Below are 22,998 nucleotides of genomic sequence, written 5' to 3'. Positions count from 1 at the left end.
TTTTAGCGGCTTATCGGCTTAGCGGATCAGCTGATAAGCGGCTTAGCGGCTTAGAAAAGGGGGGGGAAGTCGGAAAAACTCGCAAGACATTTCGTCTTGCAAAGGAAGCCCATAGGGAAATTCGTTTTGCGAAGCGCCTCCAAAACGGAAAACCCTTTCGTCTAGCGGGTTTTCCGTCTTGCGAGGCGTTTGTCTTGCGGGGCACCACTGTAACTGAAAGTAGGCTAAGTTTGCTGATACATGTACAACATGTACAACTTTTACCTCCATTGCTAGCCTTATTGGTTAGTTGAACATTGCAATGTTTTTGTCATCCTGGGAAAAAAGGGAAAAGTGGGGTGCCACAGGGTTCTGTCCTGGGCCCGTTGTTGTGCAGTGTCTTTATAAATGACTTGGATGAAGGAACTGAGGGGCTGCTCATCAAATGCGCAGGTGACACCAAACTGGGAAGGGCAGCTAATGCTGTAGAAGACAGAATCAGAATTCAAAATGACCTTAACAGATCGGAGAACTGGGCCCAAGCTAACAAAATGAATTTCAATAGGGTCAAATGTAAGGTTCTGCACTTAGGCAGGAAGAACCAGGTGCACAAATATAGGGTGGGGTACACCTGGCTTACTAGCAGTACATGTGAAAAGGATCTAGGGGTCTTGGTGGACCACAAGCTTAACATGAGTCAACAGTGTGGGGTTGTGGTGGTTTAGCTGAGATTCCTGCATTGCAGGAGGTTGAAATAGATGGCCCTTGGGTCCCTTCCAACTCTATGATTTCAAGTGAATGAGGTCAACCTGCCATTGCTGCTTCTGGAGAGCAAGCCACTTACAAAGATGTGGGAATAGATTCAAAATATGGCATGTTTTAGCAGCAAGGGTCAACACTACTGGGACAATAAATCCCATCTCTTACTTGACAGGTGTGGTATACAGAAAACATGAACTAGAAAATCTTTGATATAAATCCGCACTGTTTGATCAAGCTTTTTTTAAAAAAGGCTTGTCTCAGTAAAATATTCCTGACAATGTTTTGACCTAAGGACCCTTTTCTGAAGTGAAGAAAATAATTCAGCAAGCTGTGTTTGCATTTACATTCAAAGCCCTAGCCCACCTTTCAGGTCTGCCTAAATGTTTTGTGGGAGCTGTATAATTAGATCTCCTGACCAAATTTCCTACACAAAATACCTGTGTGTATGGCCAGAGTGGGGGGGGGGGCTGATCAGAGCTTTGTATGCATATGTGTCACATTGTTGCAATCCAAATTACCTCTCAGATCTGTTATTAGCCACAAGCAGCACATAATCAGTGTGTTTTGAAGTTTCTGAATTCTTTTTTTCACCTTTGAAAAAGGGTCACAAGTTGCCTTTCCCATCAGGGATTTTACAGAAGCATAAAGATGGTGTTTTTGAGCTTGATTGAACAGTGTAGCTTTTCTATTTTGTCATTTTTATGTTCTGCAGATTCACAGGTGGCTGAATTTTTTTGCAACAGAACCTCACAGTCACAGATATTTCAGGAACTAAATTTATTTCTGCTTGAAACATTTTTGCTTAGGCAAGCCTATCCAGGCATGTAGAAGTTTCATATATTTTATCTCTTTTTAGCTTCTTTTTAGTCATTTTTGAGTGTTTTCAGATCCCTGTGTTTAATTTTTTCTATTGAGAATTTTAATATTACTGTAATGTTTTGTTTTATATTTTTGTAATCTGCTTAGAGGTTTTCTTGTGGCTCTCTATCAAGAATGTTTGGATACTTTATAGATTGACCTCTGGGGCATTGATAACCTAGACAGGCTTGCTTATCTATGATTCATCAGAAATGATCACAATAAATGGGCAAATCCTGCCTAAAAACAACAGGGTTTAAATAGTCAAAAGAACATCCAGGTGAAACATTGGAAAGTTATTATGGGCATTACTTTGCTCTTCCCAGAGGTTGGTTATTTCAGTCTTTACCTCTGTGAACTTTTCTCTTCAGTTTATCACCATAAGAAGAAGCAGCTTGAAGGGGCCAGGGCCCGTCTCCAAAGCCCAGAATATAATCTGAGCAAAATCCGCACTTCTACTATCATGACGGATTACAACCCCAACTACAGCTTTGCAGGAAAGGCAGCCAGTCTCAGCGAACTCAAGGAGATCCCACGGAAGAACATCTCCCTTCTCCGGTAATGCAGCGCGTTCTTGCTAACGTAGGAAGAGGAATCCTAGCAGAGGCTGGGGTGTTATTTTAATATTAGTGGCTCTGATGTCAACAGGCTAACCAGCAGGCTTAGAATGTTACCCTAATCCTGTACCAAATGCTTTGATTATACAAATAGGCCTGCACAGCACTCAGTTATACCTGAAATGAAGACCATTTGTATCCACTAAGTTAGTGCAGAATGTGTTGCACACGTTACTTAAGGTTTCTTTGCATACTTTAGATTTGGATATCCTCCCCCACCTCCCCAGGTGTCAGGCTGAAACAGAAAATGTTCAAAGGAATGAAACAGTCTTTGCATGACACTGTGAGAAAGTAGACTCCAGGCAATCCTCTCTATTTAAGGAGTGAATTTCATAAACCGGATGCCACCACCAAGAAGGCTCTCTCTCTTCAGTTGCCACCTGCCTCATATTTGATGGCAGGGCTTTGGTTGAGATGATGATCTTGGCACCAGAGCAGGCTGGTGTGTAACGGTCCTCTCTGCATTTACCATTTGCCTCACTTTTGATGAGGGAGCTCATGGAGGAACCTCAGGTGCTGATTTCAGCACATGGGCAGGTTGGGGTAGAGGAGGCATGACTTCTTCAGATGCATGAGCAGAGGCAGAAAAATGAGAACTGGAATTTGGAATCATGGAGTGGTAGAGTTATAAGGATCATTTAGTCCAAATATGTGAAATGCAGGAAACTTTTGCCTACCATGGGGTTCAAACCCAAGACCCTTAGATTAAGAGTCTCATGCTCTACCAACTGTTGTTTCAGGTTTTGCCCAAATCTCATCTCATTTCTGACTAGAAACCTCAATGGGATTTAAGTAGTCTATTAATGCAGGATTGTTGTTGTTTAGCAGCAACAGTACCCTGTTTTTTTCTTGGCAGCAATCTTGCTCTTTTTTGAATTGCAGAGCCACAGGGTTCCAATGGAAAGTAACAAGATTTGATTATGGCTTCCCAGTTTTATTTCCTACGAATGTGTACCATCTTGATATTTTGAAAGACTGGCTTTGTAAGATAATGGCTTGAAGTACGTTCTTTGGAGAGCCCAAATTGACTTTTTAAAAAATCTCATGTAATCTGGTTTCTGAGATGCTTGCCCAATAGCATTTAATACCTGGTGGCCACTGCCTTGAGGAATTTGTCAAACACACACACACACACACACACACACACACACACACACACACACCAGGGCTGCTTGGATACTTGACTGATACTCAGTGCTTAAGTTGTATATTTGTAAACAAACTTCCCAAACAGAGTAAGATTTGAGCACTCTCTCCTCACAAGGAAAGTTACCCTGTAGTAGACAGCACTGGATCTTCCTTCTTTTGGGAATACAGCAGTGTTTGCTTAGCACACCCATGGGTTGTGCACGAGATAATGTATGTCTTATTCCCCCCACCCACCCACCGCTTTCAGGGCACTTGGACACGGGGCATTTGGTGAAGTTTACAAAGGAACAGTGGTCGGAATCATGGGGGATCCCAGCCCACTACAAGTGGCTATCAAGGTCAGTGTGCACATTAATAAGCAGAAATAAGATTTTTGTTTGCTATTTTATTCCTTCGTGAGATCCTTATCCCACTTTTCTGCCACAGTGGTAGCAAATATGACTTACAGATCAATTAAAAACAATATAAAATAAGTAATTGGAAAAAGAAACCCAGACTTAGTGCCGCAAAATAACTGTAGAAAGGATAAAGAAGCAAATTTATTGTTAAGTTGTGGGTTGACATAGCAGACGACACAGCGATTTCTCCAAGTAGCTCTTTATTTTGTAAGCTGGAATAGAACTGACTGCAAACAGCTCAGCCGGCCTGCTTTTATAGGCAGCCGGCTGTCAACATTGTAGCAACAACAGCCCAGCGTTTCCCGCCTAAAATAACTGACGTGGACCTGAGTGAAAACTATCTACAGACCTGAGTGAAAACTATATACAGTATCCCCCTGCTGGCCCAGGGTGAAACTTCACTACATAACATTTATGTTGATGCCACCACAGAAAAGTTCCTCTCTCTGTAGAAATGATTCAGCTAATGTCCAAAAGTGGTGGAGGGAGCACCAGGACAAGGGCCTCCAATTAGGATAATGATTGATTGATGTGTTTGGATTATTGTTTGAAGCATGGGTCTTCAAAAATGTGATCACACCTGCTTGTGAAATCAGTTTGGAAGAGGAACAGCCTTCTCAAGCAAGTCCACCTCAAATTAGGCCTTGCAACTCACCTTTGTCCTCCCTGCCAGCACTCCTACTTCCCTGACGTAAAAGCATACCTTGGAGAAGAGGGAAGGGTTATCAGGCTGAGGAGGGCTCCAAAGAGGCCCAGCAAGCCTTTTCTCTGGCAGCAAATGATACAAAGAACCACCTTTGCTACTGAGGATTGTGAAACTTGACTACAAGTGGCATGCTTTCCAGCAGGAAATAATGTACTATACATTTATTGCTGTGCAGGATTTTTTTTCCTCCATGGGCCTTGGTGGAGAGTAGAGAGGAGGAAGGGCTAGCAGAGGGGCCCGGGGGGGGGGGTGGCAGAAGGAAGGGGGCTGGGTTGGGCACTCTCCTGCCACCAGTCCCTCCATTTCCTTGCAGTGGGAAACTGGTAGGGGAGTTGTCTAGATTCATCTGGGTTTTGTGAAGTGTCCTCGCAAAGAAAGTGAGTTCACCCCTGAAATACAGAACTAACAGAAGAAATGGAGCAAAATCGTATTTTCTTTCATCCATTTTTTATAATACAGAGACAGATTGTAGCCAGCCTTTGTGTGGGTGAGTATAAAAATTCTCCCAAAACCCACTTGAATATAAATATTCCACCCTTATTCCCCTCCTCCTTCCCTCACCATTATTCCTGTTCAGAAACTCCACAGAATAGTTCCCTAAAGTTCACACTATTGTGAATCAGAATATACTTTGTTATAGATAATGAGGCTTAAGTATCAGATGCGTGCAAAGGGCATCTAAGTTATAATACTGTGTTTTAAGATTTGTTTTCAAAGTTGTTAGATTTTTTTTATTGTATTTTAATTGTGTTAGGTTCCTTGAGGGTGTTTACAGGATAAAACACAGGACAAAATGGAGACAAGAAATGCTCTGATTAAAGACTTCAGCTCTTCCATCTCCTTGTTTTCTCCTGCCAGTAATTTATTTTCTTTGTAATGGGTTCAGCTTTTTCTTCTCCTTCTCAATAGACATTGCCAGAAATCTGTTCTGAACAGGACGAGATGGATTTCCTAATGGAAGCACTGATAATCAGGTGTGTTTAAAAAAATTCTGCCTTGAAGTTAACAAAAACATAGCTAGAAAATAAAATACATCTCAGGAGACTCTACTATGGGCTTGCTTTGTTTTCAGCAGCAGAAACCTTTAAAGGGTGCATATCGTGCTGAATGTTTAATAATTATTATTTCTTACATTTATGAGGCATTTTTGCCCATGAGGCGATTTGCAGTATAATACCACATATAAAAACAGTTAAAACAATTGCATCTATAAAAACGCTAACACAAAACAATTGCATATATATTTAAAAAATGATAAATATAAAAACTTTAAAACAACAGCACTTACATAAAATCAATTCAAGGCCAAGATACATAGATAGTGAACCAGGATAATTATTTTAGAAGGGTTGCTGAAATTGAGTTTCCCAGTTCTCTGTTCCCTCCCTGCCCCCCGCCCCCGGAACCGGGAATAATGCACGTTGCAAATGATTGTGGACCTTGAAGAAGGGTCCTGTTGAATTTCTTAGCTCACACTGCTCAGACTGCTCCTGCTGAGAAAGCGTTGTGTAAAAACCATTGCTGTTCAGTTTCAAATGCCTCCAATTCATCAATAACATTCAGTGGCTGAATGTGCTCTGCAGTATCAGTCTTCCACATACGGAGCAATAGGAAGATGCAGGTGGGCCAGTCTTCCTGGTATGCCGTCCTCACAGCTCAGTGAGCGTAACAGTGGTGGAACGCATGATGTTTTGCCTAAAGAAGATCTCAGGTTCAGTCCCATTGAAATGGATCAGGTATAAGATGGCAGGAAAATCCTGTCTCTGCCGGAGGCCCTGGATAATTGTTCCCCCCTCAAGAGTTGAGTATGCTATGCTTGACTGACAAATAGCCTGACTCTTTATGGCAGCATTATATATTCTGCACAAATAGATATCCAGCCTATCCCTCAAAAACCCATATCTTAAAAACAAGCTTAATTATTCCATATGGAATTTCAAAATAACTTTCAGTATAATGAATGTTCTTTGATACCCTTTTTGAGACTCATAAGTGTCTCTAATGTCCCACCCTAGTGGCATGCCTATATCTGAGCTTCTAATGGATGTAAAAAAACAACAACCTGATAGACTGTATGTGCTCAAAGAACCTAGCTGCATACAAATAATATTTGTATTGTATTTGGCAGTTCAGGATTAAATGTTTGGCTTATTCTTGGAATTCGAAGTAGCCTTCTTGCCTAAGGTTCTTTGGTTGCCTTGCAAAAAGTTAAAATTACAATAAAACAAATGAAAATGTTCTTAAACATCAAAGCGCCATAACACAAAAGAGGAAGCAGCACTAAAGTACCATACAGGAAAATAACTGGGTCCTTTCTTAGCGCCAAAATTACATCGAGGTATGAAGCAAAGTCATTATTTCACCAGGCAAGAATTTCTAAACCCATACCACAGAAATTATTGCTGGATGTGGAACAACAACTTGCTGAAATTACAGTGGTGCCTCGCAAGACGAAAAGAATCCGTTCCGCGAGTCTCTTCGTCTAGCGTTTTTTTCGTCTTGCGAAGCAAGCCCATTGACGGCTTAGTGGATTAGCGCTATTAGCGGTTTAGCGGCTTTTAGCGGCTTTTAGCGGCTTAGCGGATAAGTGGATAAGCGGCTTAGCGGCTTAGAAAAGGGGGGGGAGGGGAAAAAACCGCAGGAACTCGCAATACATTTTCGTCTTGTGAAGCAAGCCCATAGGAAATTTGTTTTGCGAAGCACCTCCAAAACGGAAAACTCTTTCGTCTAGCGAATTTTCCGTCTTGCGAGGCATTCGTCTTGCGGGGCACCACTGTACTGAAAACACAGAGACCGTCAGGCTCACTAGAGCATAAGCAACACAGGCGGAGTGGGGATTGATCAAGGAGGCAGATTTAGACAGGACCAGAAAAATGCAAGGCAGACAGGCAAAGGAGCTAGGCAAACCAGCAGGATTGGACAGGATTTGCTGGCGACAGAGGCCTAGGAACTGACTGGCATTGCATTCCCACCAATCTTTACCTCAGATTAAGCCCCAGTGAACAGAGTAGGATTTAATTCTGAGTAAACATGCTTGGGATTGCAGTGTAGAAACAGGAACAACAAAAGAAGACAGGAAGGTTAGGAGTATACCAATGTTCAGCTAAGAAGTTCTAAACCATGGGTAGGCAAACTAAGGCCTGAGGACCAGATCCGGCCCAAATGCCTTCTAAATCTGGCCTATGGACGGTCTGGGAATCAGCATGTTTTTACATGTGTAGAATGTCCTTTTATTTAAAATGCATTGCTGGGTTATTTGTGGGGCATAGGAATTTGTTCATTATTTTTTTCAACATATAGTCCAGCCCCCCACAAGGTCTGAGGGACAGTGGACTGGCCCCCTGCTGAAAAAGTTTGCTGACTCCTGTTCTAAGCACAAGCTGTTGAGTCGCTAATCTGTCAGCAGCTTCTTTTTTCAGGAGACATGGGATAATGGGCCACAAGACAGAGGAAAACAAAACCCAGTTACCTTACTCACATGCAGGGACATTGCATCAAGGAGCAGTGGGACCTCAGCACATGTGCCACTCACATCTCCATTGCCCTGCCCCCTTAATATCTGTGTTTGGCATGGGAGTTGCTGAATGTGCATGGGTGCTCCTCACAACATTGTCCGTGCATTGCCACAGGGTAATGCCAGTGCTTTTTTCTGGGGGACGCATACTCCTAAACATTTTGTGAATCTTAACGGGAGAAGAAACTAAATTTTTTAAAAAATATTAGTTTCTTCTCTTGCATGGTGAATCGTTAGTTCCGTTGCTACCCCCAATGGCGGCCTCATTGCCTGTCACGGTGTTTCCCGAGTCTCAGACGGAAGCGAGCGTTTAATGTGTGAAGTAGGAGTTGGAATCTAGCATGGTGATTGGTCAGTTTCATTGCTACCACCTCCGATGGCGGCTTCATTTCCTTTCCTGGTGATATTCTTAAGTCAAAATGAGAGTACCCCCTAAACATATTTTTTTTGGGGGGGTGGAGTATTGGATAATGCATTACCAATGTAGTCCCCTTCAGGTGTTGCTGGACTGCAACTCCCATCAACCCTCACCACTGGCCATACTGGCTGGGGGTTGGAGGGTGATGGGCCTGGGAGTTCGGCAACATCTAGAGTGCCCCAGACGGGCAGCCCCTGCAGTACAGGGCTCACTTTAGAGCTTATGTAGGAACTTGTCTTTCCCATGGCATGAGGTGTTTGTGTTCTAGGTGAACACAAAGATGGGCCTGAGGTGATTCTTCCTGATAGATATTCCCAAAGTTTGTTCCCCTTCACTACAGCTTGTTTTGTTCCACTTGACTACAAGAGACTACACTTGACTACACCTTAGTCAACAGCCTTGCAGGTTTTTACACGTCCCGAGCGCCAAGTGAGTGTGAGGGATTGCGTTATTTATGGCTAGGCGGATCAACCTTAATTGCTGTGTTTGGAATAAAATCTCTCCTGGAGGCAGTTGAGGGAGGGTGCCTCTGACCCACCGCACCCTCCAGCTCCAACAATCCACAAGGATCAAACAGATGCCAACTGTCTGCCTCTCTCACAAACTGACACATTGAGTGACAAGGCTGGGCAAAGAAGTGCTCGTGCATATTTTTTGTGTGGGGTTTTTTTAAAAATCTGCCTGCAGATAATTTCACATTTGTTTGATTTGTTAGCTGCTCCCACTCATGGGGAAACCATAAGTTCACATCTCACCCCGCCTTACCTCTTAAGGAAGTTTTGCTGTGAGTGCTTGTCTTGTGGGTGCCAGAAAAACACAGATGGTATTGAAAGAAATTTCATTTTATTGCTTGAATAACATAATGCATTCCTCTAAGACAGAGGTAGTGCTAACCTTTTTGGCAGAGATACCACAAGTCAACTCCAAAACAGGATTGTGGCAATCTATTCCCTGGTTCAAGACCTTGCCATCTCCCTCCCTTGGGTACCTAATAATAATAATTTAAAATATATAATATTTATACCCTGCTCCTCTGGCTGGGTTTCCCCAGCCACTCTCGGCGGCTTCCAACAAAAGATTTAAAATACATTAAAACATCAGTCATTAAAAACTTCCCTAAACTGCCCTCTGGTGTGTTTCTTTCTTACCTCATCCTCTTAATTCTCCCTGCAAACATCACTGATTTCTGACAGGAGCTGATGTATAGAAAGAAGCCCAGTTATCAGATTATGGAAGAAAATGTAGCAGAGGCTTCCAAGACAATCTGTTTATTGAGTGTGCATTCTGATTTGTTTTCAGTTTTGCAGGGAGGTTATATCACATCATGTCAATTGATTGTCATCCCATGCCTTCCACTTAATTTCCCATCACTTTCCTTACTGCAAGCAAGCAAGCAAGCAAACAAATAACCCAAATAACAAGCAGGCTTGTTGCACAAGAGCCCCAAATCAATTTTATTTGCATAACCTGAATTTGCCAGTGTGCGGCTGAATCACAATGCTCTGGAAGCTGCCAGAGGGTCTGGGGAAGGGTCATAGCTTAGTGGTAGAACACCTGTTTTGCATGCTGAGGGTCAAGGGCTCCAATCCCCAGCATCGCCAGGTAGCGCCAGGAATATTTCCTGCCTGCAAACCTGGAATGTCACTGCTGTCTACTGAGTTAGATGGACTAATGTGTGTTTTCAAACTGCATGTACATTTCTAACAGGGAACACTGAAATATAGAGGCAGTAAGTTTTAAAGCAGTTCAGTTAACTCACAACTCCAATTAATTTATTTCTTGTGCTATAATCATGCCTGCTGAGCTTAAGCAATTCCCTCAAACTTCCTTCTATTTATTCTTTAATGGCTTTGATCAGCAACTGGCAACCTATAGGCCAAACCCTGCTCTTGATTGATACCAACAGGTACCCTATGGAAACAGCATTGGCCCTTAAGATTTGCCAGCAGACTGCTTTGGACAGTAGCACTGAGAGCCTGGCCCACTGCCCTCCCCCATCCCTTTCTTGAAGTACTGGTAGCTCTCCAGTAAAACTAGTGGCTTAAGGCCTTAGTTCCATTAAAGGAGATCCCTCGTATACATACCTGGGATACAGAAGGTCCCAGGTTCTAAGCCTCACATCTCCTGCCTGAAATCTTGGCTGACTGTTGCTGGTTGGTGTCGACCACCCTTCCATATGTTTTGGACTACAACTCCCATCATCCCTGACCCTTGGCCATGCTGGCTAGGGCTGATGGGAGTTGTAGGCCAAAACACCGGGGGAAGGCAAGCTGGTGTAGATATCACTGATCTAGAAAAATCAACCGTCTGGCTCAGTGCAAGGTAGCTTCCTATATAACCTGTGGGTTGCAGCAACTCAGGCCTAAAATCCAAAAACTTCCTAGAGTTGTGAGATTGATACCATTCAGTCTACCAGAGTTTAGGAAGGTATTAGGTGAAGGATCTTAGTGATTGCCTAACTCTGAAATCATTTCCCCCCCTCCTCTCTTCCATCCTTCCATGGTGGCTGATGGTTCAGCAAGTTCAATCACCAGAATATTGTGCAGTGCATTGGGGTGAGCCTGCAGACCTTGCCTCGCTTCATCCTGTTGGAGCTTATGACTGGTGGAGATATGAAGAGCTTCCTTCGGCAGAACCGGCCTCGGGTGGTGAGTAAACCATCGCCTCTCCCTTGCCCTGCTGGTGATTCCCAGCTACAGCCACCCAGTGACTATTTTCAGGTCACGAGGGAGCATGAATGAAACAGTTGTTCACTACAGACTTCCTGGAGTTCATTCTGTTAGGAAGTAGAGATGTATTGGGGCGAGTAGGAGGATAAGCTTCATCATGTGAGTGGAGCAAAGCCTTGTTGTGTAACTGACATGAAGCAGAAACGTTCAGTGTAAAAAACTACACTCTTAGTCTTCTCAAACTGGTGCCTTCCAGACTCCCATGTCTCACACTCCATGTCTCATCCATAATGAATCTTTGTTTTCCCTCTCTCTCATTGGCAGAATCAGCCATCCACCTTGGCAATGCAGGACCTGCTGAATATAGCCAGGGACATTGCTTGTGGTTGCAAGTATCTGGAGGAGAACCACTTCATCCATAGGTAAGAGAGGCTTACCTGTATAATGATTCCCCATGGGCTGTATTTCTTGGCTTGTTTTCCAAAGAGTCATAGATATGTTATTCAGAGGGAAGCCAGTGTGGTGTAGTGGTTAAGAATGTCAGACTAGGGAGTAAGCCACCCGCGTCCTCATACTAGGGAGACTAGGGGTTCAAATCCCCACTCGGCTATGAAACCCACTCACTGCCTCTCAGTCTAACCTACCTCACAGGGTTGGTGTGTGGAATAAATGAGAAAGGAGAAGAACCATGTACACCACCTTGAGCTTGTGGCTCTTTGGAGAAAAGGGTGGGGAATGAATTCAATAAACAATAATAAAATAGGCTTAACAGCTCCAAAGGCAAATTGGAGTTGTGCCATCTGAAACAGAAACTTTGTTTTTCGAATTTGACATTGATTTTGACGCAATGACATAGTGTGGTCTTTGAGATAATACCTTAAAACAGGTTGAAACTCATTCCATACCAAGTAGGAAAAGGAATGAATTCTTGAAAACCATGTAGACAGAGGCAGAGATGGTCACAGAGCATAGCTGTCAACGTTTCCCTTCTCTTGCGAGGAATCCTATTCGGAATAAGGGAATTTCCCTTAAAAAAAGGGAAAAGTTTGCAGCTATGTCACAGAAGCTGACACCAGGCAAGCCTCATTTTGCATCGTTCTATCCAGCTCATTATCAGCATCTTTATCAAATGGTTAATTCCCCCTAAATGCATCGTTAGCAATCTAGATCATTCCATGCTGATGAGTTATGTCTGCTAGTTATGTCATGAGATAGTCCTGTTCATTCCACTGGAGGATCAGGTGTTAGCCGTGGGTATGTCTCACTTCCTTGTGAAAACAAAGGAAATTGTGGAAATTTGCATGTCGTTAAACAGTGGAACCACCTTTTATTTTCAAAGACAAAACGTATACGAGTGAGATTTCTACTGAAGTTCAGTGGGAAACAGATAAATGTATAAAGTTTCCTTTATACTTCCTTAAACTTTTTAAAGGTGAACCACATCTCAGTGATAAAGTATACTTTTACATATGCTGGAAGTCACAGGTTCAATCCTTGTCATCTCCATTTAAAACGTTCAGGTAGTAGTTGGTAAGAAAAGATCTCTGCCAGAGACCTGGAAGAGCCACAGCCAGTCAGAGTAAACAGTTCTGGGCTAGGAATAACAGTGGCCTGACTCAGTATAAGCTTTTCTGCATACGTTGGTATCAAACGTTCATCTTGAGAAGCCTTCTTCCTGTACTAGCGGTGGATCTTGTCTTTGCCCACTAGATGGCAGTGTTGCAACATATGTTCCTGGTTTCCTTTTATTCTTGGAATTATAGCACTGAGTTTGGTTTGTAGATGTGAATATCTAGGTGTATCTATAACAAGCTTTGCCCATGAATGAAGTAAAGGAGGCTATTGCTGTATTAAAACAGTATAAGTAGCACTCCTGTATTTAGAGATGCCAGCTATAAAAAAAAGGATCATGAGTATAATAAAAAAGATGCCCTTACTAGACTGTAGAGTGTGAAGGGCCTATGCTGATTTAACTGTGGGTGGGGAAGGAGTATCCAGATTCAGTCCAGGAAGCCCTCCTCACCTAACAAATCTGTCATAAACTAGAACTAGCCTTAGGGTAAAGTGGCAAAACAGCCACTTCAAATGGCAGATCTCAGAGGTTTCCCTGCTTACAAGCTCCATCTCTGTGTCTGCCATTAAAAAAAAGAGAGAGAGCTGGTCAGTTTCTTGTTCCATTTTTGCTTCAAGTGGGAAAAGGCGTAGGAGGAGAGGGAGTGCTTGGAGAGATAAGTGACCCTTTTTGATCAGCAACCAGTCATGGTCTTCCTGCAGCTTTCTAAAAGCTTTTATTTGGGGGTTAATTTCAAATGGGATCAAGACTCGCTCCCTTGCCCCTGTCATTCAAGTAGTAGTCATTCATGGTAAATGGCATTTGAATAAGAAAATGTAAACAACTTGTCAGCAGTACAGGAGGGCCCGTCCTTGCAGAAGTGAGTGCTTTGTGTAATGGCTTCCTTAAGCGTGTATTTACGGTGCCCACTTGAACTTCAAAATCCCCGGCTTCCACCTCATGCTAATGTGTGTCCTTTCACAGGGATATCGCTGCAAGAAACTGCCTTCTGACCTGCACTGGGCCAGGGCGAGTAGCTAAAATTGGCGACTTCGGAATGGCCCGGGATATCTACAGGTAAAATATAAAAGCAAGGGGGGGGCAGGGAAGCCAAACCTACCACATCCCATCAGTGACATGTACAGTGGTACCTCGGGTGAAGAACTTAATTCATTCTGGAGGTCTGTTCTTAACCTGAAACTGTTCTTAACCTGAAGCACCGCTTTAGCTAATGGGGCCTCCCGCTGCTGCTGGAGCACGATTTCTGTTCTCATCCTGAAGTAAAGTTCTTAACCCGAGGTACTATTTCTGGGTTAGCAGAGTATGTAACCTGAAGCGTATGTAACCCGAGGTACTACTGTATCCATGTCTGACATCAAGCATGGTCCGTATGTTTCTGAATGCCACCTGCTGGAAATTGCAGGACGTGAGCCATTCGCCAGATCCAGCAGAGCTGTTCTTGTGTTCCTAACTGCAACCGTGTGCAGTTTCCTTGTTCTTTTTCTCAATACATCTTGCCTAACCCACAACTGTCATGGCAGTGCTTGAAGCAACCCTCCTCCTGTAGCTTGATCTCAGGCACACTTTCTTGTGGGAGGAAGAGCAGCAATACGTCCCTGAGCGACAGAAGGCAAAAAAGGCAGGCAAGGCTGTAGCTCAGGGGGTAGAGCATTGGTCTTGCATGTAGAAGGTCTGAGGTTCAATCCCTGGTGTCCCCAGGTAGGGCTGGGAAACACTCTTTGCCTGAAATCCCACTGCCAGTCAGTGCAGGCAATACTGAGATTGACCAATGGGTCTGACTCAGTATAAAGCAGCAATCGCCCCGTGTTCTATGCAGTTAGAAGAAATGTTCCTGCCTTTCCAAAGAAACTCAAATCTGTTTGTGTTAATTGCATTTCCTGTGTATACGGTGTAATGTGGGGCAGACCAGGCCTTTACATAATAATGATAATAATAGTAATAATAATAATAATTTATTATTTATACCCCGCCCTGGCTGTGCTTCCCCAGCCATTCTGGGCGGCTTCCAACAGAATATTAAAATATAATAGTCTATTAAACATTAAAAGCTTCCCTAAACAAGGCTGCCTTCAGATGTCTTCTAAAAGTCTGATAGTTGTTGTTCTCTTTGACATCTGGTGGGAGGGTGTTCCACAGGGAGGGCGCCACTACCGAGAAGGCCCTCTGCCTGGTTCCCTGTAACTTGACCTCTCGCAGTGAGGGAACCGCCAGAAGGCCCTCGGCACTGGACCTCAGTGTCCAGGTAGAGCAATGGGGGTGGAGACACTTCTTCAGGTATACTGGACAGAGGCCGTTTAGGGCTTTAAAGGTCAGCACCAACACTTTGAATTGTGCTCGGAAACGTACTGGGTGCCAATGTAGGTCTTTCAAGACCGATGTTATGTGGTCTCGGTGGCTGCCCCCAGTCACCAGTCTAGCTGCTGCATTCTGGATTAGTTGTAGTTTCTGGGTCACCTTCAAAGGTAGCCCCACATAGAGCGCATTGCAGTAGTCCAAGCGAGAGATAACCGGAGCATTTCTTACTCAGCTACTTCTGTGGGCTTTAATTTCCTCTTCCCCATCTCTTTTTCTTTGGCCTGCCAGGGCAAGCTACTACCGCAAAGGAGGGAGAGCCATGCTCCCAGTCAAGTGGATGCCTCCAGAGGCTTTCCTGGAAGGAATATTCACCTCCAAGACTGACACCTGGTAAGAAATGCCTTCACATTGCCACTTGTTTTGGGGAAACAAACCACAAGCCCAGGCTCAGACATCAGGCTAAGCCTAGGCTTAGCTTCTGACAATAGCAGGAACAGGGGAGAAGTAAAAGCACCGAGATCTCACCTTGCATACTAGCATGCTGTTCATTCATCTTTAATCCACACTGAAGCTTAAATGAGGTTTAAAGTGGTGTGTGAATGAGGCCTCTATTGAGTTAGGTAGACCAATGGTCTTTGGAGAAGATCCTTGCTATGCATTTTGAAATTGATCCTATGAATTCATGACAAGGCCAGCGTTATCTGGAAGTGCTGGGCTGTTTAACTAGTTGCCGGAGTTTACTCCGGCTTGGGAGAAGTGCGGATGAGCATTTCAGCAGCAATAGGCTTGCAGTGATTGATCTGAGGACTGGGAAACAGGAAGGGTTGTTAGTGTGGGACCACCAGGCAGACAGCATCTCACCCTAAGGAGGTCTTGCCAACACATTTTCTGATTCTCCAGTCTCCTTTGAGAGGAAGGAGGCCACAGAAGCAAAGGAAAGGGCAGCATCGTGCCATGTGCTTTGCAACTATAAAACTATTAAGGTGCCAGCCGGAGGATAATGGATTGCAATGGCTCCAAACTACAAGAAAGAAGATTCCACCTAAACATTAGTAAGAACTTCCTGACAGTAAGAGCTGTTCGACAGTGGAATTTGCTGCCAAGGAGTGTGGTGGAGTCTCCTTCTTTGGAGGTCTTTAAGCAGAGGCTTGACAACCATATGTCAGGAGTGCTCTGATGGTGTTTCCTGCTTGGCAGGGGGTTGGACTCGATGGCCCTTGTGGTCTCTTCCAACTCTATGATTCTATGATTCTATGCATTCCCCGGTTCTCTGCTAGGTCCTTTGGAGTTCTGCTTTGGGAGATCTTCTCCCTGGGCTATATGCCTTACCCTTGCAAAACCAACCAAGAAGTGCTGGAGTTTGTCACCAGTGGGGGAAGAATGGATCCACCCAAGAGCTGCCCAGGGCCGGTGTGAGTATGCCTTCATTTTTACAAAATAAGGCCAGTGAGAATGGTCTGCTCCTGGAATGGGGAGCCTTTTCCCTGGAACAAAAATATCCAGCACTTGCAGACCTGATTTTTTAAAGCCCAAGGGATGCCTTTGAAAGGGCAGGTTGGATCAGCAGCCTGGCTGTCCAACCCACATCCTAAGGTTCTCTCCCCAACCTCTTTCTCCTTCTGCCACCACCTGCCTCTCTGACTTCTTCAGAGTGTACCAGGAAGAGAAAACAAGGAAGATTCCTTACTGTATTTGCTGTGAAAGTTAATTGCAACTCTTAAATAAAGTTATATATATATATATATATATATATATATATATATATAGTGGTCTATTATATTATATGGGACACGGATGGCGCTGTGGGTTAAACCAGAGCCTAGGACTTGCCGATCAGAAGGTCGGCAGTTCGAATCCCTGCGACGGGGTGAGCTCCCGTTGTTCGGTCCCTGCTCCTGCCAACCAAGCAGTTCGAAAGCACGTCAAAGTGCAAGTAGATAAATAGGTACCGCTCCGGCGGGAAGGTAAACGGCGTTTCTGTGCGCTGCTCTGGTTCGCCAGAAGCGGCTTAGTCATGCTGGCCACATGACCCGGAAGCTGACCCGGCCAATAAAGCGAGATGAGCGTCGCAGCCCCAGAGTCGGCCACGACTGGACCTAATGTTCAGGGGTCCCTTTACCTTTACCTGTTATATTATATGGTCTTGTTGTCAGATGTTTTTCCACTTGCCCATTGTAGGACAGAGTCCACCGCCCCCTGCCCCCCCCCCATTTCTGGCTTTTTGCAGATGGGTCACCTCAAAGACACAGAACTGCTTGTGACCTGAATCATTAATCCTGAAGGGCCCACAAAAGTCAAGTCATGGTTTTCAAGTGCAAAAGGGAATAATCAACTAGGTAATTTTTACCCTCTTCATCTTCCTGATGTTGGTTTTGTTTTGCCATTCTTCTCCAAGTTACCGGATCATGACACAGTGTTGGCAGCATAGTCCCGAGTACCGACCCAACTTCTCCACCATTCTGGAAAGGATCAAGTACTGCACACAGGTCAGGAATATTCTCGTGAAATTCCATGGTGGTGGTGGTGGGTATCCAGGGCATTTTCTATAAACTTTCAGGTCTCCACTGCCTGCCTGCCTGCCCACCCATCCCCTGAACAGATAGAAATGCCTTATACTGGATCAGTCTGTTGTTCCCTCAGGCCCACTGAGCTCCACCAAATAGGCCCCTTCCTACTGCAGCCCCTTGTGCTACTGAACATTCAGGGGCCTTTCAGAGCAGCATTCAGTGCCACAAGTGGCTGCAGCCAAAAGGGAAGGATCACTTCTCTCCACCACTGAGGAATCAGCAGGCAACAAGGGGGTCAACCACCCACACTACCATTTCTCTAGTCTCTGTCTTTCCCAGATTTAATGTACAGTTCCATGAGCATAGCATCTTCCTTGCAAGAAGGTTCAATCCCCACATCTCTAAGTAGGACTGGGAGGCACCCTGGACAGCTCCTGCTAGTCAGTGTACTAGGTTGACACAGTGTTGATGTCCCGAGTGCCTGATGGTTCTATCCAGCATGGTGCTATGTGATCATCCCACTGCAAAAACAAAACAAAACAAACCCAGTGCAAGGATTTCTGCTTGTGTAACAATATGTTCTCCCTCTTTCCTCCATGTGCTTCCCAAATCTGTTCTAGTATTTGGAGGAGGGAGCAGGGCATGCACAGTGGGAGGAGAATGCGGAAGTTTCATTGCAGATGCAAAAATTGTTGCACTCATAGGACACAAATCCTACCTTCTGTATCTGTTGGTAATGTCTGGTTTGGTCTTGTAAGCATGTTAGCGTCTGTATCGGTCAAAGTGATAGTATTTAGGATGTTCAATATCCTTGCTTGTCTTTCAGGACCCGGATGTGATCAATACAGAGCTGCCCATTGAATGCAGCCCAACACCAGAGGATGAAGGAAGCGCTACGCTGCATCCAAACAGTTCCACAGGGAAGGTTCCTTTGCTGGGGAATTCTCCCCTTACCCCGCAGATGAACTTCATAACATTGGAAGACCATGATTCAGGGAACAAATATGGGCAGTGTCCACAGGAGCTGCTGGTGGAGAACCTTGGTAACTGGATAGCCAGAGGAGCTAGCACGCCTTCCTCCAGTGATTCCAGCAATGGGACCCAGATCCAGAAACTGGAGTCTGCCAGCCAGCCAGCGTACAAGCTGAAGAATAAAACCAAAAATCTTTGGAACCCAACTTACGGATCCTGGGTCCTGGAGGGTGTTTGCCAACCCAGCTCCAAACTCAACACAACGCAAGAGCGGGAAGATTCGGGGTTTGATGGGAACTGCAGTTCCTCCCCTAGTTCTCGGGCATCACCTTCATGTCCGAGCCAGAACCACTCTCCTCACATCGATATTGGAGGGATTGAACTGGTGAAGCTGCAGAATTTCCCATGTGGCAATGTGAACTACGCTTACGATGATCTCTGCTGCGAAACAGGCAGGTCTTTGCCTCTGGCAGTGGAGCCAACCACAGTTTTGAGGAGTGCCAGCCTGCACAGAGACGGCAAGCTTTCCTTTAAGCCAGAAAAAACCTCAAGAGAGAGAGACTCTGGTCTCTCCTTATCTGATGACCTGAGTGTTACGCCTGTATAACATGGAACACTTTTTCAAAGAGTTGGGCCTCCACTCTGGGGCCGTGTCTGCAAGAACAATAAAAAATGTTCTCCACCCCCTACCCCGGTCTTCCTCCCTCCCTGTTCTAGGAACAGATGAATTAATGTTGTCTTGCTCTGGCCTCCAGCACATGCCCAATGAGTACTTGAGGCTGGTTGGCTCCAACCTACTGGTGTCAATGGTGGCGGCTGCAGGATGCAATGAAGTTACTGTTGCAATGAATGGTTCAGGGTCCAGTGGTCCACGGAGGTGTTCACATTCACCCAATCACCTCCTAGAAAAATGGTCTCTTCCCTCATATGAACTAGGTAGGTTCATATGGCAGAACCGTGAGCAACCTATGGTGGTGGTCTGCAAAATGTGGTTTCCAGCTGACTCACCACTCACAACCAAGCAGGAAATAAAATCAGCTGGGTTTGCCTTGGACTCAGTAGCTGAAAACATGTAGTAAGAATAACAAAGACAGAGAGGAGTCTACGCAAGGAAACAGAGCCAAAGTTAAGAAGGGAGCAGATCACAATTGCATTCTTCGGGAAGAGCATTAAAAACTGAGAAAACTAAAGAAACAAGTGGTTGAGACCATATTTTTTTCATTACTGAAAGAAGTTGCTTTGCACCACAGAAACTAACTAGTTTGGTTATTGATGCCTGACCTGTGGAGTCTCAGGAGTTAGCCTGCTTTGTCTGCAATGAACTGGACGTTTCCTTAATGGACTTCGGTTACGCGGAACTCTGCTCAACGGTAGTAATTCACACTCCAGTAGGAATACTTTTTTGTAAGCTGGAAATTTAGAGTTCGATTTTTATAGATGTATATAATATTCAAAGTTCTTCTATGGTGAAATGTGACAAAGGCTGTTAACTTGAAGTAAGGCCAACAAGAAGTATTTTAATTCTGAAGGGGGATCCTGACTTAATAGGTAAAATGCTGGTGTTTGTTTGCGTCATATATACAAAATAGCTTCGAGAGGTAGGTATATAGACTCAGCATTGGTGAGGTAAACTGAGGAGAGGTGAGTTGGAAACCATGTTGGTCTACTGCAGGATATAATGAGAGCTGCTGAATTAGAAAGGCCCACTATTGCACAAGTTAATTCAGGGACACATAAACCCTTTTACACAAGAAAGCATCCAACATAAGTGTCATTCAGAGCTCTCATTGGCTTCAGAGTGTCGTGAATGCTTGTGCGTCTCACACATTTGAAATGCAGGTAGTGTTTTGCCCAATGTAAAATATCCTTCAAAGAGAGATGTTTGAGACATGTCTAGGGAACTACGTCCTCTGAAAGGAAGTTGCCCATGTCCTCTCATTGACTTAATCTATACTACCTTTAGGTCTTTCATAGAAATCAGCTCACCCAAAACATGTACACAAAACTGGCCACAGAATGCACGAGAAGACCCATTTTCAGTGCATGTGCTCAATTTCTGCTGCGACAGATGACTAGGCCAACTGGCAGGGAAGTGGGAAAGTCGAGAGCTGAAAAAGTTTTCCATGTCACACCAGCAAAATAATAATGATAATGATAATAAGTTGTTTGGTACAGGCTTTTTCTGTAGATATAAATAGTCTTATCATTCACTTGTTTATTTAGTGTCAGCAGGTGGTATATAGAATGATCGCTTTCTTCAATCCTTTTCTGCTACCTGTTCCAAACATCATTTAGTATAGACCATTTGAAAAATGAACTTGTATTGAAAGAAATCACATTCATGAAGAAAATATGCATTTCCACACTTTAATTACCAAATGAAAACTGTGTACAGCAGGGCTTTCCAAACTTTTCTTGTTGGTGACACACCTTTTTAGACATGCATCAATTTGTAATCATGACACAGTAATTCAGTTTTACTAACAAACACCAGGAGGTTAAACTAACTGCTTTACAGTCCCTGGAGGAGCACAGGGAGCGTTTGTGTGACACACCTACACACTGCAGCTAACAGTTTGGAAAGCTCTAGGAGATGGGAAGTCATTAATGACTTCTCAAGTACAGGTCACAGAAAGACAAAATCCTTGCTACTACAAAATGCCTTTTCTCCTGACCTCAACCTAACCTGCAGCAAAAAGCCATGACATTTCTGCAAATCAGCCCAGGGAACATGGTCCACAAAAGGGCCCCTAATTGCCTTGTCTGTTATCCTGCTTATCAGAGCTGACTGTGTGCCTCTTTGACCTTTTCCCTCACAAAAATAGAATCCCCGTTAATCCAAACTCTGTGAACATTTTGTGTCTAATTTTAAGCACACTTAGAGGAAACAAGGGCCACTGAAATCAATAGGACTTAACTTCAGAACTTTTAGTCTCTTATTAAGATGATGTGATAGTTTTTCAGACCAAGGGGCGGGGGAACAGCTTTGCTTGTACCTATTTTGTGTGAAGCTTTCCAAAACTACAAAAGGCAGATTCTTCATGTTTGGCTCAGCTTTTTTTCCTTTGGGTGGTTCTCAAACATTGCATTATGCTAAGGTCGTTTCATCTATTTACTTCCTTATAATTTGTTAGGTAATATAAATCATATGTATATTTGCATGCCATTTTAATCATAGATGTCATGATCTTGCACCATCCTCGTTGACATGAATGGGCACATTTCCATGGGACTCTTAGAATTGAATCAGACCCAAATACATCCGTCAACAAAAAAGATTTCAGTCACATGACAGCAGGTGGCACGTGTGATTGAGTGAGCGAGAGAACAAACTGATGGTACAAAAGTAGAGAGCACTCTCAAAGCCTAGCTTTACAGTTCTTTTCTCATTAGTTTAACTCTTTTTTTTAAAAAAAATAATTTTTTATTAAGATTTTAAAGGTTACAGAAAAATAAAATAAAAAAGAACAATCGAAAAAAGAAGAAAAAACAATACATATAATAAAAAAACATCATCAAAAAACAGAAAAAAGAAAAAAAAGAAGTACAAAACAGGTCAAACCTTTAACTCACTTACTTACATTCACTTATTTCCTTGACTTCCTCACGCCTCCCATTTTTGTATTCTAATTCAATTAGATATTCCAACAAATCCTTCCAACTTTGTTTTTATCCTAATAATTTATCTTAACATACTATAATTCCCCTCTTTGTATTCTAATTCATATAAATATTTCAACAAATCTGTCATCTTATTTTTATCCTTATATCTTATCTTAATAAACTATAACTTTCCATTCTTTCTTTCACCAAATAACCATCCACTTTTATTTTATTTGATCTTATTTCTCATTAAAACTTATATATCTGTACTTATTTCTTAAGACGTTTCCCCTAGGGTCAAAAAAGATTCCATTCCACGATTTTCCCCTCTCTCATTAAAAGAAAAAAGAAAAAAACAAATTATATTATATACACTTTAAATTCCCAATTTTCTTCCACCAGGTCCCCTCCCCGGTTTCGGCCCCTAGCAATAGTTCCATCAATCTCGGAAAACCATCAACCCGGAGATCTTAAGTCCGAGGCTCTTAAGTCTCTTTCATGTCCCCTCTGCCGGTCTTTTTGATAGTCTTTGGTGTTGAGAACCAGATCTCGGGGAAGCCCCAACCCAACGGTAATCATATTCCTTCCTGCCAAACTTCCATAATTAAGAATAGGGCCTATAGGATATTCCAAATCTTGTTTCACACTCCTTTCAAATCCAAAGGCCCCCAAAGCTCCGACCTCCACCTGGCTCAGATTTGTATCCCAAGGGTCATTTGATCTCCACATAGGGTGATCTCTCCATCTTTCACTTTCCAGGCCAAGCCAGGCTTCCATCTCCAAAAATTTGCTTCTCCTAGTTGCCATCATGTAAGGCCTCAACTTGTAGTCCATCATTTGCCTTTGTAGGGTTACGGCTCCCCCTTTCATCACTTTAATCACAACATGATTCTCCTTCTCAGATTTTTCAATTTGTTCAGTTGGAAGAGGTTCCTGTGCCAAGTTCTTGTCAGCTTCTTTACTGATACCCACTTTTGT

The 22,998-nt window shown here is 43.6% G+C and overlaps 1 protein-coding gene across 3 annotated transcripts in view; it reads left to right on the top strand.

The window, feature by feature from the left end:
- LTK (leukocyte receptor tyrosine kinase) overlaps positions 1-21,583 on the top strand; it is a 105,157-nt gene extending 83,574 nt beyond the window's left edge. For all 3 annotated transcript variants that reach the window (XM_079964352.1, XM_079964351.1, XM_079964350.1), the window contains 10 exons: positions 1,971-2,157; positions 3,613-3,703; positions 5,379-5,443; positions 10,920-11,049; positions 11,395-11,492; positions 13,607-13,699; positions 15,227-15,328; positions 16,216-16,350; positions 17,334-17,424; positions 18,272-21,583. In XM_079964352.1, the coding sequence (XP_079820478.1) occupies positions 1,971-2,157; positions 3,613-3,703; positions 5,379-5,443; positions 10,920-11,049; positions 11,395-11,492; positions 13,607-13,699; positions 15,227-15,328; positions 16,216-16,350; positions 17,334-17,424; positions 18,272-19,024 (1,745 nt within the window). In that variant the 3' untranslated portion in view covers positions 19,025-21,583. The remainder of the gene's footprint in view (positions 1-1,970; positions 2,158-3,612; positions 3,704-5,378; positions 5,444-10,919; positions 11,050-11,394; positions 11,493-13,606; positions 13,700-15,226; positions 15,329-16,215; positions 16,351-17,333; positions 17,425-18,271) is intronic.
- The last annotated feature ends 1,415 nt before the right edge of the window (positions 21,584-22,998 follow it).

This window comes from Podarcis cretensis (genome assembly GCF_951804945.1).
Source record: "Podarcis cretensis genome assembly, chromosome: 1".
NCBI classification, from domain to species: Eukaryota; Metazoa; Chordata; class Lepidosauria; order Squamata; family Lacertidae; genus Podarcis; species Podarcis cretensis.
Note: the sequence above shows the minus strand (reverse complement) of the source record. Positions and strands in the feature narration are given on the sequence as shown.